Source organism: Polypterus senegalus, chromosome 10 (genome assembly GCF_016835505.1).
Source record: "Polypterus senegalus isolate Bchr_013 chromosome 10, ASM1683550v1, whole genome shotgun sequence".
Classification (NCBI taxonomy): Eukaryota; Metazoa; Chordata; class Cladistia; order Polypteriformes; family Polypteridae; genus Polypterus; species Polypterus senegalus.
The window spans coordinates 83,402,142-83,418,889 of record NC_053163.1 but is presented as its reverse complement, the minus strand read 5'-3'; the positions used below and the strand labels follow the sequence as shown (position 1 = coordinate 83,418,889).

Here is a 16,748-nt window from a genome sequence, read left to right as displayed (position 1 = left end):
TTAAAGCCATACCCAGGACAAAGCAATTGCAGGGTAAGGGCTTTGCTCAAGGTCCCAACAGAGTAGAATCACTTCTTGCATTTACGGGATTCGAACCGGCAACCTTCTAATTGCTGTTATGGATCTCTAGCCTCAGAGCCACCACTCCTACCCAGGTTCACTATTTTCATTCTTTTTTATTCTACAGTTCCAGACTCTGAGGTTCAAATCCTAGCTGTGGCACTAGTTTTGTGGATTATGGCCATTTTTCTTGTGTCTATGTGTTGATTTCTCTGGATAGTCTAGTTTCCCCTCACATCCCAAAGATGGGAACGTTAGGTGAACTGGCAGCCCTAAATTGGCTCAATACGAGTGTGTGTTTCTAGCAAAGAAGTGACACTATATTCAAGGTCACATTCTGCCTTGTTCTACAGATTGGCTCCAGTGTCCATGACCCAGTATTGGAATAACTTTTAGAAAATTAACAAATGAATCAAGATAATCAAACCATAGTAAATTTTCTTACCGAAAAACAAACATTTGACCACAATTAATAATGCTGTAAAAAGTGCCTTAGTATACATACAGTATATAATTCATATTGACATCTTTCACTTAATGGCAGGGTAAATGACAGACTGACAAATGGTCATTGCAGCTTCGTTTAACCAAAATCTTGTTTTTAAGGCTTCTCACTGACTTACATCATTACTTTAGCTTCTTCAATAAAATCATCCTCAGACATCGATCCTTCCTTGATCATTTTAATGGCTACATCATTTACACCCTGCCATTTCCCATACTTCACCACTCCAAACTGCCCATTGCCAAGTTCCTTTAAAAAGGTGAGTTGGCGGGGATCAATCTCCCATTCACCTGCAATGAAAGAGAAACCAAAAACACAATAAAAGAAATTTCCCATTGATAACTAAATATACTGTTTTTATATAATAGGTTATTGGCAGAGGTGCTATTCATAAATGTTTTGGTATTTCTATAAATTAAAAAAAAAAAATTGTGTTGCTCCAAATGTTCATTACAAAATGTTATTTTTTTTTCTAAAAATGAAGAAAAAAGGTTATTTCTTTCCAGGTGATCACACTGTAGATGAGTGCACATTTATGTCACATATTCATATGTACGATCACTGGGCAGGCAGCCATATGAGGAATAATTAATAAAAGACACCTATTAGGGGCCAGAGAGACAGTAACACTGCATGAGAAGAAGAAGTCCCATTAGGAAACCATTAAGGATCTGGAGTAGGAGCTTCAGGATAGAGAAAGTGTGCAGAATATCTGGCATAGAGACAGGCTTAGGCCTTCTTTTCTTCCATAGGGGCATCCAAGGGGTATGGATTGGAATCCTCCTGGGATTTTAGGCAAGCAACATTAGGGTAATCCTTCTAGTACTTTGAATGAGTTTAGGGATGGTATTGAAATGATGTCTGGATCTTTTCAAATATAAATTTAATTTGGCGTGATTGATCATATCACCCTATTTAAGGCTATGTTTATGACAAACTGTATATGTCTAGTAGTTTTCTTCTGAGAGATTCACATGTAGTCAAGGTTAGAATGCAAAACAGAAAGGGCTTGATTGTTAACCTTAAAAAAGCATACTTTATTAGTTTTTCTTGCAAAGAGACTTGCCATTCTTTTTTAGATAAAGTTCAGATGAGATATTGCAGCCTCTAAAATTACATGGCTTCTAGTATGCAATAAATTGACACATGTGCAATGACATTACAATGATAGTAATGCGTCTGAAGGTTCTAAGCACGGCAAGATATAATGATGTCATGAGCAAAATGATAAAAAAAGAATGCAAATAGTAAATACAAATAAATATATAAAAAAGTAAAAGCACATTCCTGTTATTAGACAGTAATATTTTCTTATAAATGGAGATCATGAAATGAAATGTATTTTAAAAATCAAGTGACAGCCAAGAAATCAGTCCTGCTACTAATGCCAAATCTGAAACCAAGTTTCATATTAAGAAAACAAAGCAGGAGTCTTAATAATGAAGATCAAAAGAAAGATGAACAATTCTTAAAGTTGTAGACTACTGGGGGTATTCGAGCAAGTGATAGATTTGATTGTTCATTAACCAAAATTCAGTGAACCACTTTACCTTTTAGAAAGTAGCTAAAGACTGCATAATAAGGAACAGTTTCTTTTCTGTGCAATTCTAATGGATTTCAGATACTAGTCCCTAATATCTGGATCTGTCTAGAATGCAGATATCAGAATATGCAACAGCTTTTCCTATATGGTACAATCCTCAGCTAAAAAGACTGAATTCATGCATTCTAACTTTACTGGGGAATGGTGTCATCATCTCACCTTTATAACCTGAGCCCGGTTACAGAATTTGCTCTTTCACATTTTTCAGCTCTTCTCTGTATGTTTGCTGTGTTATCAGTCTCAGTTACTAAGAAAATAAAACATTATGTATGATTTTTTTCTTATTTCATAGTGAGTAACATTACTGCATACAAATGCTCTGTATGTTCTTTGTTCTGTTGAAACATTTTTCTTTACTCTAAACTGTTTTACTAGTTTAATGTGCTTATTTTGTTTGCATTGGTGAATTGTCTGAATTCAAACTGAAATGCTATGTTAGAAGGAATATTGAGTAAATTTTGAATAATTATTCTTGCTCTGTATTTCTAGTACACACATTATCTTTATCTATCTTAAAATAATGAGACCCATTCTATCTGGATACTGTTTTTGGAAAAAAGAAAGAATGTACAATTTGTGCCAGTTACTGCATGAGAATGTTATCAAATGTACGAGGTTTAATTAAACCTGTGGGCAAAGAGCCAGTCTGATAAATGCATCATACATTTATGCCATCTTTATGTTATACAGTATCTTTGATTAATGTAAAGCCTGTAAAGGGAATACAAATATGGTAAAAAACTGTTTAAGAACAGCAACTAAAGCCATAGGTGATGTACAGCAGATGATACAAGCCAATAGACTGATCTACATTATAGGTAACATTATTGTGCCTATTCATCAAGTTTTAGGAAATATACCACAAAATACAAACAATTTTGATCATTGTGTTCTGGATTTGACTTTTCAGGAGACTATACACAGGAACGTGAACATGTCGTAAATGTATTTGACATAAAATCCTATTGAAGCCTTACCATATCCTAGTCTAGCTGGTGCTCTGAGATTTTTATTGGACACAATGTACTTCAGACGGCTTACCAGCCCTGAAAAACAAAGAACAGTTGAAAGTTTTTGGTATCAGTTTCCAAGTTTGTCTTCTGCTGATTCAGAGATGTGAGTGTGTTGACTTGTTTGAATCATTAATACTACAGTTTTTATTATTCTTTAGAACCCTTTACAGTATTTTGTATTATACTGTGTCTGAAAAAACCTGTAAGGATCAATCTAAAGAGCACATAGTTTTTATCTTTTCTAGTCGTAACATTTAACTTGAAGATGAATATCCACTTTTAAATATTTTTTAACATTTGTTTTGTGACTTTACACTGTTTATGCTTACTGTATATTACTGTATTATCAATTACTTCTTAATATCATTGGATCCTTAATATGTATTCAGTGCATTATATATCACTGTGTTTAGGTTTTCCTTATTTAAGTAGTTTTGCAGTTCTCTTTTTGTACTACCTACCTCATAATCTTACAAATTATATTGCATTTATAATGTGTGTGCTGTATAGATCCATGAAATATTGCTTGGTGTAAAATGAATTAAATAAAATAATGATTTATTTAGTTCTAAAATGCTTATAACTAGTGATTTGAGAACATCAAAATGAATCACAACAAGCCTAGAGTAGTAGATTTTCTCTTAAAACAACAAACAGTGATCAACTTTAAATCTTACCTGCAGAATTATGCTGGTGATAGTTGATTAGCTCTGGAATGCTCTCAAAAAAGTGTTTCTCTGCTAGATAAAATTGACCTTGTGGTGTGGTGCAAATGTTGTAATGCCTGCAGGTTCCAGGCTCCCTAGGAAAAATTAAAATAGTGTGATCTCTTAAGCTTGACACATTTGGCCATTGCTAATAAATATGATCTTCAGTCTAGCTAAGTCACTAAAATGTCATTATTGTTTTTTTTTTTTGTTGCTTCCACTGCTATTCTTACCATTTCTTCTTGCCAGTCTTTTTTGTTTGAATAAACACATGACTTATCATTTCAGCACAAAATAAATGTAAATGAGCATGGTTTCAGTGGTTGAGCACTAGAGGGCACTATATATAAACCAGTAAATATAACACCAAGGACATTATACACTTCCAGCCATACACAATACATTTATTTAACAAATGTGATGCTCTGACTCTAAGAATATTATAACAAACAATTAGACTATTTTAAACCTCCCGGCTACAATAACTTTAAAGGGTTGTAGTGCGAGTTGATGGCAGGGCAGCATCTGTGTGCCTCCCTCACCATTACACAGGTTTATTTAAATTCAATCTTAAAAATCAGTTCCACTGTCAAGAATACAGTCTGAAGCATTAAGATTTGGTGGCTGTATGTGGGAATCCTACCATCACTTACTCCCAATTATTAACTACAGGGCTTGGCACAACTGATAGCTCCCGTGCTCTTTGTCTTTAATAATATGTAACAGAGGATCATATTTTCCTAGTATGAGTACCTTCCTGTGACTTCTGGTCTTGGAGAAGTCTCTTGGCTTTTTCTCCTTCCCTAATGACCTATCCCATTATGTCATTTTTCTGTTTTACCTCTATGCCTTTTCTGCCCCTGCAACATCTTATCAGCCGAGCAGGTTGCCTCAGTTCATAGATGATTTCAGGCTTTCTGCTTGCTTCCTACCTAAATATAGCAATGTTGTTTTCTAAGGCAGCATTTGTATTGGTGATTTGCTAAGCCTATCTACGTTTCATGATACTGTATGTGTCAGTCTGTTTTTAATTCAGTGGAAAGTACTGAGCTGTTTATGTTTTGATTTTGGCAATTTACCTTAGAGAAGAAAACCAACACATCTGCATTTTGTTTTAAACAAATAAAAAATGGGAAAGAAATATGTGGGTATAACTTACCCAGTAACTTTAGTGTACAATGAAACCGTGAATTTCCCTGGTTTACTGGATTCCCGAACTAAAAATCCTCCATCTTTATTCTAAAAGTATAAAAACAGGCATCAGATTAAAAAAAAAATCAGAACTATTCTGAAGTTTGCTGTATACTCATGAGAAAATAAGAAACCTGGAAAAATAATCAGATGTTAAAACATGCATGACTGAAATAAAAATTGCACCTCCTGATACAACTCAAACACTTGTACATAAACATTGCATGTGATGTGTACTACAATTTCAAGGATTTGTAATATAAACTGCTTGCAGTACATAATGTCCTAAGGGTTGAATTATTAGTCAAGCCAAAATAACCAACTACAGTTTCAGCAAACAAAGACAAAAAAGGTCTCAGATTTGTTCAATGTAGAGTACAGAACATTATCTGCAATTTAAACCAGGTAAGTTTGATTAATTTTGCCATTCAAAAGACACTGGACAGATTATTAACAGGTGTACGTCCATGATAATACAGAATAGGATTTGCATTGCAGCCAAGTATAGTATGGTGACAGTGCTACACAAAAAATGGGGGCTGAGTGTGTAAGAGAGAGAGCTTAGTTTACGTCACTAGGAAGTGCTGGTTAAAGGCAAGTCCTTGCATGCATGAGTGTAGGAGTATAAAATGAGCTGACTCTGATTGCTTTTCTAATCCAGTGGTCGTGGGTTCACAGCTGACCACCAGCAGTTACCATAATGAAAATTTCTACACTATGACAGGTCATGTTGTGGTTCCACAACAAAACAGCAACAATCTCAACAACGTCTGTTGCTTTACAATGTGTTACACTAGTCAAAGAAGATGATTTATACAACTGCTTTTTAAACCTTAAAAAAAAAGATGAATAGGGCTTTATTCTTTGTTATTTATTGCTTACCTCTTTCTTTAGAAGGCTCTCAGCTTGATTTCTTGTCATCCCTTTACAGTACCAGCTTGAAGGAAGAGAAATACACAAAATGAAACACTCTTTTAAAGTGTAGCATCTTTTATGTGTTAGATACAAGATGGCTACTTTTTTCAATATATGTTGAAGTATCATATATTATGTTTTGGTCAGTATTCCTTCCCTGGCTTATGCTTATGTTCCTTTTCTTTGCCTTTTTTGCTGATTTTTCAGTCAGTCAATCAGTCATTTTCCAACCCGCTATATCCTAACACAGTGTCACGGGGGTCTGCTGGAGCCAATCCCAAGAACAAACGCCAGGCAGGGCGCCAGCCCACCGCAGGGCACACACACGCACACATCCACTAGAGACAATTTAGGATCGCCAATGCACCTAACCTTCATGTCTTTGGACTGTGGGAGGAAACCGGAGCACCCATGCAGACACGGGGAGAACTCCAAAAAGGAAGGACCCGGGAAGCAAACCCAGGTCTCCTTACTGCGAGGCAGCAGCGCTACCCACTGCACCACTGTGCCACCATATGAATTATTATGATTATGTCTATTAATATTATTATGTTCATTTATTATTGCTAATTATATTTAATATATTAAACATACTTTAAATGTCATTAAGTTCCTTTCTTTGTTAGTTGTGGTAGTTGTAAATCAGAGGTTCATGATATTGCATAAGGTGTACCGCAAGGATCAATTCTGAGCCCACTGCTATTTTCAATCTAAATCTTCCATTTAGGCCAAATTATTTTGGAAACACAAAACGAAGTACCAAAGTCACACAGCCATAAAAGGGAAAAAATTGAAATTTTATTTGTTTTGTCAAGTAAGAGTTTTAGAAATAAACTTTACAAATCAAGCCAGAAGTGAAGAATGTAGGCATTATTATGAACTCAAATCTAAATTTGAAGGCACATATTAACCCCATTACTAAACTGCTTTTTTTCTTTTAAGAAAGATTGCAAAAGTTAGGTCACTTATGACATGATGCTGAATAATTAATTCATTCTTCTGTTTTTAGCTGATCAAATTACCATAATGCACTCCTAACACTCCTATAACAGACGTTTACTGGTTACAGTTAGTTCAAAATGCAGCAGCAAGTATCTTAACCAGTAAAGGAGAATCAGAGCACATATCACTTGTCTTAGAATTATTACATTTTTTGCCTTTCTCTTTTAGAATTGATTTAGGGTACTCTTAATTTCCTATAAAGCTCTGAACATTCCTACTCTTTCTTATATTTCAGACTGTTCGACCCTCACATTCCCAGTCTTATCTTAGATTCCCAGATACTGGTTTGCTTAATTCTGGAAGTGGTGAGTCGACCTTTTACTGTTATGCACCAAAACATATGGAAAACTTTATTGATTGAAATATACCAGGCTAATATTGTAGAACATTAAAAAAAAACTCCTAAAAAACAACTTTTTAATATGTTTAATTTGGAAGGAAGGTAGGCAATTCAACTTGTCATGAAATCCACTACATTTATTTTTTTGGGACAGTGCATCACAGCAAAAATGAACTACATAATACATTTGAAGAGGTGCATAACCTTCCAAAAGTAGCAAGGGCTAGTAAGGAGGTATTTAGTGATTTGGAAATTGTTGATGTACAAGTACTGTTTGGATTAAACAGGCTGAAATTGAACACGTCACCAGAAACACATAACATTTATTCTTGAGTGCTTAAGGAAGTTAATGAGTACATATATAAACCCATGTCACATATTTCTCAAAAAATCGCTGCACACTGGGAACATTCTTAAAGATCCATTGTATAAAAAAGGTGATCGAGTTGATCAGAGTAACTACAGGCCAGTAAGCTTAACATGCATCACATGTGAACTACAGGAAGCAATTATTAAATAAAAGATTGAGCAGTATATGTCCAGAACAAGTGTTTTTTAGCAACTAGCATCAGTTCAGACTGGAGAAATAATGTTTCATTAATATGGTTGAATTAAATGAGAAGTACATTATTATTCACTTTGATTGTCAGAAAGCTTTTATAAGATACCACATAAGAGGCTAGGCATCAAATTAAAAGAAATGGGAATTCAGGGCAATACGTTTAGGTGGATACAAAATTAGCTTAAACAAAGAGTTATGGAGAGAGGAATCTTTTACAATTGGGCTTTGTTAAAAGTCCTCAGGGATCAGTGTTGAGGTCAATATACTTTTTAATATAAAAAAACGACCTGGACAGGAATATTATCAATCAATAATCAAGCTGATTAAGTCTGCAAATGAAACCAAACTAGATGGAAGGGAAAATAATGCTGAATCAACTAAATTGATACAGCAGAACTTTGATAGCATTCAGGCTTGGGTAGATATGTGGCAGATCCTATTTAATCGTAAGTAAATGTAAGGTATTACACATAGGAAGTAGAAATGTTAGCAATGAATATACAATGGGAGGTCTGAAATTTGAAAGTACTGCACTGGATAAATGGTTTAGGAAAATGGATGAATGGATGGATGGATGGATGTATGTGTAGAGTACAAGTCAAGGGAGGTCATGCTTAGATTATTTAATGTACTATTAAGGCTTCACCTGCAGTATTGTGTTCAGTTTTGGTCCCCATATTACAAAAATAGCATAGCAGCACTAGAGAAAGAAAGCCCAGAGAAGAGTGACTATCTGATTCTGGAACTGGGAGTTGAACATTTAAGCGAACAGAGATTAACAGATAACATGATAGAAGTGTTTAAAATTATTAAAAGAATTAGTATTGTGAATCCCATTTGTTATTTTAAAATAAATTCTACAACAAGAACATGTGGACACAGCTGGATTTCGTACAAATATAAGAAAGTTTTTCTTCATGCAAAAGACTATATGGAATATATTACCAAGTTGTATAGTGGACAGTAGCACATTAGGGACCTTCAGATCTCAACTTGATATTCTTTTGGACGATCTAGGTGAATAAAATGAATAAGCTTATTGGGCTGAATGGCCTGTTCTCATCAATTTACTTTAGCACATGGCAAGAATGCTTAGTGGGTGCTGGGTGGTCTTTTGGACTTCCCCTTTCCCTAGCATCTTGCTGGCTGGAATTTGTATTTTCCTCACCTCCCTGGGCATCTGACCATAACATTGGACTCACTGTTATAACCATTAGAGTTTTTAAAAATTAGATTTTAAACATAAGTTTTTAGTTTAGTTTTAATTTTAGTTTTTAAATAGGAACTTAATTAATTCTTAGTAATAGTAACTACTACTAGTAATAGTACTACTAGTAATAGTAATACCTATTGGCAATTATTTATTTCATACACAATGTAATGAAGTGTTCCTGTGTGAAAAATAATTATTCCAAATATAACCAGTGCCAAGTTTCATTAATTAGTCTCTCACATCTCCATGATGAAGTTTTGGCCCATTGCTCCAAGTTAAAATGTATTATCTTGTGACATTTTAAGGTTTCAGGTCCTGTTACAAAACTCTTACAGGGCTTAAGCCTGGACTTTGACTCGACCATTCAGTCTTCATTGACAGTTCTATTGCAGATATGTTTTCATATTTGCGACCATTGGTGCTGTTTCAGAATGCTTTATAACTTCTTTTTAACTTTATAACTTCTACTCCCTGGGGAGTTTGCCTGAAAATTCACTGTTATTCAATATCTTTTTGTTTTCAGGACCATGTATTTCACTGTGGTTAGCTAAAGCTCCACAGCTTTAGAAATTACTTTCAAAGGCAAAAGAATTTGAATCTTGTTTGTGGCAATTTCACATCTTAATGTAAAATAACATTATCAAACCCACTTAGTCCAGTTCATAATGAGAGTGAAAATCAGTATGATTCTGCAAGTTGTCTGTATCACTACAGGTTATTTACAGAATTATTTTCGCAACCTATCTTGAGCAGATAGATTTTTTGAAGTTGGACTACTTCAACCATTTTAACACTTGCATATTGTTTCCTGGATCACAGGTAAAAATAAAACCTTTTGGTTTCGTCATTCAGACCTCTCTTAATCATTATGACACATACAGTAGGTGCTGTATCTGATCAACATGAAGGTGGCAAATATTAAGAGCGCTGAAGACTATAGACCCTTCCCTGATAATACCAATAGGTATTACATATTTTGCTGTGTTTTAATGATGTTATTTACCAATGCAACAAACTTTTTGATTGTCATTGTAAGGTGATATACAAGCAATTAAAAACAACAAAGTGTAAAATGATTACCCTTAAGATTAATCTGTGACTCACATGGGATTCTTAACATTGATCTGCTAGTGAAATATTTCATTCAAATAATTAGAAAAGCTTTGAAAAAATAACTTATTTTTTCTTTATCATAGACTTGATGTTTCACAGTGCTCTCAGCTTTTTGACCTTCTTCTCTCAAGACTGTTAGTTTTTTCTAATGTGGTTTGTACCATATCTTAAAATAATTCCACATGCTGCTGGGTGCTCACTTATAGCATGATGGCACTTGCAAACACATTTTGTTCTGCATTTAGTTCTATGTAGATTAGCACAAACTTACTCATAGCCATCAAATTCATTTCCAGCCTCAGTCACATAATTGCTTGGAATAAAACCTTCCTGCCTGAAAAACAAAATAGATGAATAAATAACTAAACAGGTTATTGCAATGAAACAAACAAAAAAGTTCATCTCCTTAAATGGCATGCTGCTTTCCTAACTCATTACATACTTTAATTTAGTTTTTATTCAGCTGCACCCAGTGGACTTAATGGTGGTTGGGGTAAATGTATGGATAGAAGATGCATTTGTCTTATTTTGAGAATGCTTTGTAAAATGATGTTTTTTGAAATTTGTGGCAGATATTCTGTGAATCAGTCCACTTCTTTCATACAGGCAGGAGAGTAACATAAAATGTACAATATTGTTCCAACACCATAACTAATTAACTAAGTGAATAAATAAATAACATAAAGTGAACATTTCTACAAAAAACAAAGTGAATTCTGGTCATGGATAACTAAAACTAAAGGATGATTATTAATTTCTAGTCAAATCCTCTACATTTCATATGTAAGCTTAATATACAACAAATCCTGATATTCAAATTATAGTTTCCTCTGCCATGTACAGCTTAGGGTAAAAAAATCAGAAGATGTTAATTTCAGGAGATATAGTACTGAAAACTGCACCAATACTAGCTTAAAATGCATTTACTTTAAATTTTTAATTAAAACGATGGATCCAAAGTAAGTTTCCTGAAAGCATAGTATTTCTAGGAATATTGTTAATTCCATCTTAAAGGTATACTCCAGCAAAAAATGTGTCAGAGGTGGCTGGGGTGGCGACCCGGCCAGGACGCCCAGGAGGACTGGAGGAAGGCTTGCGCCTTTCCCAGACCATCTGGGAGCGACCGCCCTGGTTCCTTTAGGGGCCAAGGGTACAGAGCTTTGAAGCTCCACCCTGTAGGGGCCTGTGGTCGCCCCCATGCCTTTGGAGCCCTGGACCTCAGCACTTCCGCCACACCAAGAAGTGCTGGGGGGAAGAAGAGCAGTGATACCCGGAGTGCTTCCGGGGATGCTGCCAGCACTTCCGCCACACGGGGGTGTGTCCATGGAGGATTGCCGGAACCCACCTGGAGCACATCCGGGTGATAATAAAAGGGGCCGCCTCCCTTCATTCGGGGCTGGAGTCGGGTGGAAGAAGGACTAAGCAGGAGAAGGGAGTGTGGAGGCGGTCTGAAGAAGGCATTGTGTGGCCAGGACTTTGGGGGGTTTGTGGTGCACTTGAACTTGTACAGTATATATTTGCAAATAAACGTGTGGTGGTGGAAAACAACATGTCTACCTGTCTGTGCCCAGGTTCCATTCACAAATGGTAATATTTTCATTTCATTAGTGGTCATTTGAAAAATTGTAATCTCATGTTTCATGTAGAATGAGAGAAAACAGTTTATAATATAATGGGATGTAATGATGACCCATTCTGCACAACAACAAGCAATGTGAAAAATATCCATAGAAAAAAGAAAAAACACTCTCATGTAACTCATGTTGGATAATCCATGTGATCTTTATCGACTGATACAGTCAAAATATGCAAGATTTATACATTTGTTTTCTAACACATCATTAACACTTAATTCTGGAAACCCCCCTTAGCGTGGTGCATTTGAATTGAAGTCAGTACTCACAGACTTGACAAACAGATGAGAGGGGGAGGTGGATCTTCAGTTCAAATTAACTGTATTATGGGAATATGTCTTTTCTGTTTATCTTCTATGCTGAGTCTTCCGAAAATAAGTATTAATAACAGTTTATATTTGAGCATACAAATGTGTAATGGACATTTGGATTATACAACATGAGTTAAGTGAGAGATTTTTACTTTTCTCTATGGATGTTTTTTACATTGCTTGCGGCTAGATTGAAGAGGGGTCTCATTTTTAAACATTTGCGTATATTTGAGCATAGAAATATGCATACTGTATGTCAAAAAACAGAAAAATGCACACCCCGAAAATCTGGTTTATAAAATCTTGCATATGCACATTTATATACAATTTACCCTTTATAAATCATAATCATCATGTAAATCTGTATACCTGAACGCACCCCAAACCCCACCCAATTGCCACCTTGAAACAATCATATATGGTCCATGCAAATTAACATTGAATAAATACAATTGCAATGCTGCAAACCTCCATTGGTTGGCAGAACAGCCTCCTATATGATCCATCCGGTAGTGCAAGACAGAAATTTTCATCTCCTAATTAGATGTATGCAAAGATCCTTCATTGGTAAGCCTAAGCGTGAGCACCACCAACAGATGCAAATATATTGAATGATATAATGATGCTGCTGCTGCTCTGGCAACAAAGCTGATTGCCAGTCACCAGCACAGTGTGTGTGTAACTGGAGGATGAAAAAGCATATCTATGCTCTCTGATTTCAGTCTATAAATGGCATCTATAACTGGAGATGCCTTTTATGTGGCATTATACCAAAGCAGTCCGATGATTGTCAGTCTCATATTGGTATCATAGATGACTTGTATGTCTGCTTACAGTTAACAAAAGAAATTTCATTCTTGCTTCGTGCCGTTATTGTAATATAAGTGAAATAAAGTGTTCCGATTACATTAGGAAAACCAAACACTGTTGCAAATTGTGTTATTATGCTGGCAAAAACATGTTATATTTTATGTATGTGCACACACACTATACAAAAACTGAAGCATTTCACTGGTCAGTTAATGGCTTCCAGCACAGCAGGAATGATAGAGTGAAGCTTGACTGAGATACTCCTGTCCTATTGGCTAGTTCCCTAAGAAGTGACAACAGGTAGCCAATATAAACTCAAGAAAAAAACAAAAAAAGTTTTTCAGTGCAAACAAACAGCATTTGTCCTCTTAAAAGGGAACTTTATTTAAATAGTTTATATATCATATTTATCACTTCTGAGGTTTTATATTTTTGTCACATCAATGCACATTATAATAATGGCTTGATGATATGAATTATCATACACGTAAGTTGTGATTTCACTGCTTTGGCCATTTCCCTGCTTGAACAAAGGTGTGATCATTAACCACCTTCTCCAAAATCCTGCATATGTGTGGATCAGAGTTACCATAAGTATATGCGCACATTCTCCTGTCAAGTTTTCTTTTATAAATCCTGATGTTTGTGTGGAAAGCTGAAACATGTAATTTTTTTTGTGTGTGAAGTATTGCTTTAAGATTTATGGTTAATTTAAAAGGGTCCCCAAAACCATTGTTACTAAAGTGACACTTTAAATCTTTCCTAATGACAGTATGTATTCCTTAGCCCACTCATTGATAATTACTTTTACAATTGGCTAAATATTATACCAACCTTATCAAAAGACAGTGGTCACCAGACAGAGGACAGTACGTTCATGTCCTTAATATTTGTAAAAGTACAATTACTAATCGGTCACCAATGACTTTTTACAGATATTGTGGCAAAGTGGCCTGGGAAAACAAACAATGCCTTCATCTGAGCCAATTCAGGAGTCAGAACAAAAGAAATAATGAGTTTGGTGGTAGATGGCTACTGGGTGACAGCGGGTATCTCCTTCATGAATACCTGTTAAAACCTGTAACTAACTCCCAGATAGCACTTCTGCTGTCTTCATAATTATCCAGTGGCATCAGATTTTCATTTCAGTTGTGTTGCACTGTAGTTGTGTGTGTGATGCTACACAACATTGCTGTGAGAGCAGATGTACCTCTGCCCAGTGAGGACAAGTAAGACGGGATGGAGGTTGAAAATGTCAAAATTCTTAACCTTAGAGTACAGCGTGTATATCAGGCTGCAATGACGGTTAGGCATGCCCTCATATTTCATTAGCTTCTAATTAAAAGACTTTATTTCCATTTCATTGTACTTGAGCTCATCCCTCTATATTTTATAAATAAACATGTCACGAACTGTCTGAAGAAGTGTGGGAATGTCTTAAACGCATAATGAATATAGATTATATAGAGTTACTGTAGGGAGGTTTCAGAGTGTATTGGCAAAGAAAAAAAAGTTAAAGGTTATTACCACACTGAAAATGAGAAAGGGTTTAAAATCACATTTCATCTGTATGGCCTTCATCAGGCGTGCCCACCTGATGACCACATCTGAGGCAAACATGATGAAGGCTATACAGCTGAAACATTGTGTCTTGAACATTCTTTCCTTTTCAGCATAAAAAAATACTTTTTTCCTTAATATTTTATGTAGATTATATACATTGAATATCTCTACAATTTACAGATTGCCTCCAGCTGCCCAGATGGTGCCTGTGTGTCTGAAAAGACAGTAAAGGCAGATGGTCATGTGTAGGTACTTATTCTCTTCACTGCCTCAATCTCACTTTTAATCACTCCTACCGTGGAATGGTTGCCACATACCTTAGCAAACAATAACACCCTTTTATCATCTAAAAGAACAAACTCTTCTTTAGAAAAGTGTGGTTTTCTTTTATGGCATGTATCCATCATTTGTTTTTTATCCATCTTTGGAACAACAGGGTGACTGATATTGAGCTTATCTACATACTTTGACTGAATTGGTTATTAAACAATGATGCCATGGTTACTTCTTAATACTTTACACAAATTGATTTAATTCCAGTAGAGGATTCAAAACATATATATATGAGGTTTATTGGATTTACAGAAAGTGTGCAATAATTGTTCAAACAAAATCAGGCAGGTGCATAAATTTGGGCACCGTTGTCATTTTATTGATTCCAAAACTTTTTAGAACTAATTATTGGAACTCAAATTGGCTTGGTAAGCTCAGTGACCCCTGACCTACATACACAGGTGAATCCTATAATGAAAAAGAGTATTTAAGGGGGTCAATTGTAAGTTTCCCTCCTCCTTTAATTTTCTCTGAAGAGTAGCAACATGGGGGTCACAAAACAACTCTCAAATGACCTGAAGACAAAGATTATTCACCATCAAGGTTTGGGTGAAGGATACAGAAAGCTGTCCCAGAGATTTAAGCTGTCTGTTTCCACAGTTAGGAACATATTGAGGAAATGGAAGACCACAGGCTCAGTTCAAGTTAAGGCTCGAAGTGGCAGACCAAGAAAGATTTCAGATACACAGAAGCGACGAATGGTAAGAACAGTCAGAGTCAACCCACAGACCAGCACCAAAGACCTACAACATCATCTTGCAGCAGATGGAGTCACTGTGCATCGTTCAACCATTCGGTGCACTTTACATAAGGAGATGCTGTATGCGAGAGTGATGCAGAGGAAGCCTTTTCTCCGCCCACAGCACAAACAGAGCCGCTTGAGGTATGCTCAAGCACATTTGGACAAGCCAGCTTCATTTTGGAATAAGGTGCTGTGGACTGATGAAACTAAAATTGAGTTATTTGGGCATAACAAGGGGCGTTATGCATGAAGGAAAAAGAACACAGCATTCCAAGAAAAACACCTGCTACCAACAGTAAAATATGGTGGTGGTTCCATCATGCTGTGGGGCTGTGTGGCCAGTGCAGGGACTGGGAATCTTGTCAAAGTTGAGGGACGCATGGATTCCACTCAGTATCAGCAGATTCTGGAGACCAATGTCCAGGAATCAGTGACAAAGCTGAAGCTGCACCGGGGCTGGATCTTTCAACAAGACAACGACGTGAAACACTGCTCAAAATCCACTAAGGCATTCATACAGAGGAACAAGTACAACGTTCTGGAATGGCCATCTCAGTCCCCAGACTTAAATATAATTGAAAATCTGTGGTGTGAGTTAAAGAGAGCTGTCCATGCTTGGAAGCCATCAAACCTGAATGAACTAGAGATGTTTTGTAAAGAGGAATGGTCCAAAATACCTTCAACCACAATCCAGACTCTCATTGGAACCTACAGGAAGCGTTTAGAGGCTGTAATTTCTGCAAAAGGCGGATTTACTAAATATTGATTTCATTTCTTTTTTGTCGTGCCCAAATTTATGCACCTGCCTGATTTTGTTTAAACAATTATTGCACACTTTCTGTAAATCCAATAAACTTCATTTCACTTCTCAAATATCACTGTGTATGTCTCCTATATGATATATTTAACTGACATTTTTTATCGTAACAACCAATGATTTATACAGGAAAATAATGACTATTAACAAGGTTGCCCAAGCTTTTGCATCCCACTGTATATATATATATATATATATATATATATATATATATATATATATATATATATATATATATATATATATACATAGCAGAGATTCCTAAATACACAGCATGACTGAAAAAGACAGACTTACTACTATTGTGTCCATTT

At 35.7% G+C, this 16,748-nt stretch overlaps 1 protein-coding gene across 1 annotated transcript in view; it reads right to left on the bottom strand.

The window, feature by feature from the left end:
- btk (Bruton agammaglobulinemia tyrosine kinase) overlaps positions 1–16,748 on the bottom strand; it is an 88,667-nt gene that overhangs the window by 17,095 nt on the left and 54,824 nt on the right. Inside the window, exons 9-14 of the mRNA XM_039766019.1 lie at positions 10,496–10,558; positions 5,962–6,016; positions 5,048–5,127; positions 3,859–3,983; positions 3,146–3,214; positions 684–855 (exon numbers count right to left, since the gene is read on the bottom strand). Of these exons, the coding sequence (XP_039621953.1) occupies positions 684–855; positions 3,146–3,214; positions 3,859–3,983; positions 5,048–5,127; positions 5,962–6,016; positions 10,496–10,558 (564 nt within the window). The remainder of the gene's footprint in view (positions 1–683; positions 856–3,145; positions 3,215–3,858; positions 3,984–5,047; positions 5,128–5,961; positions 6,017–10,495; positions 10,559–16,748) is intronic.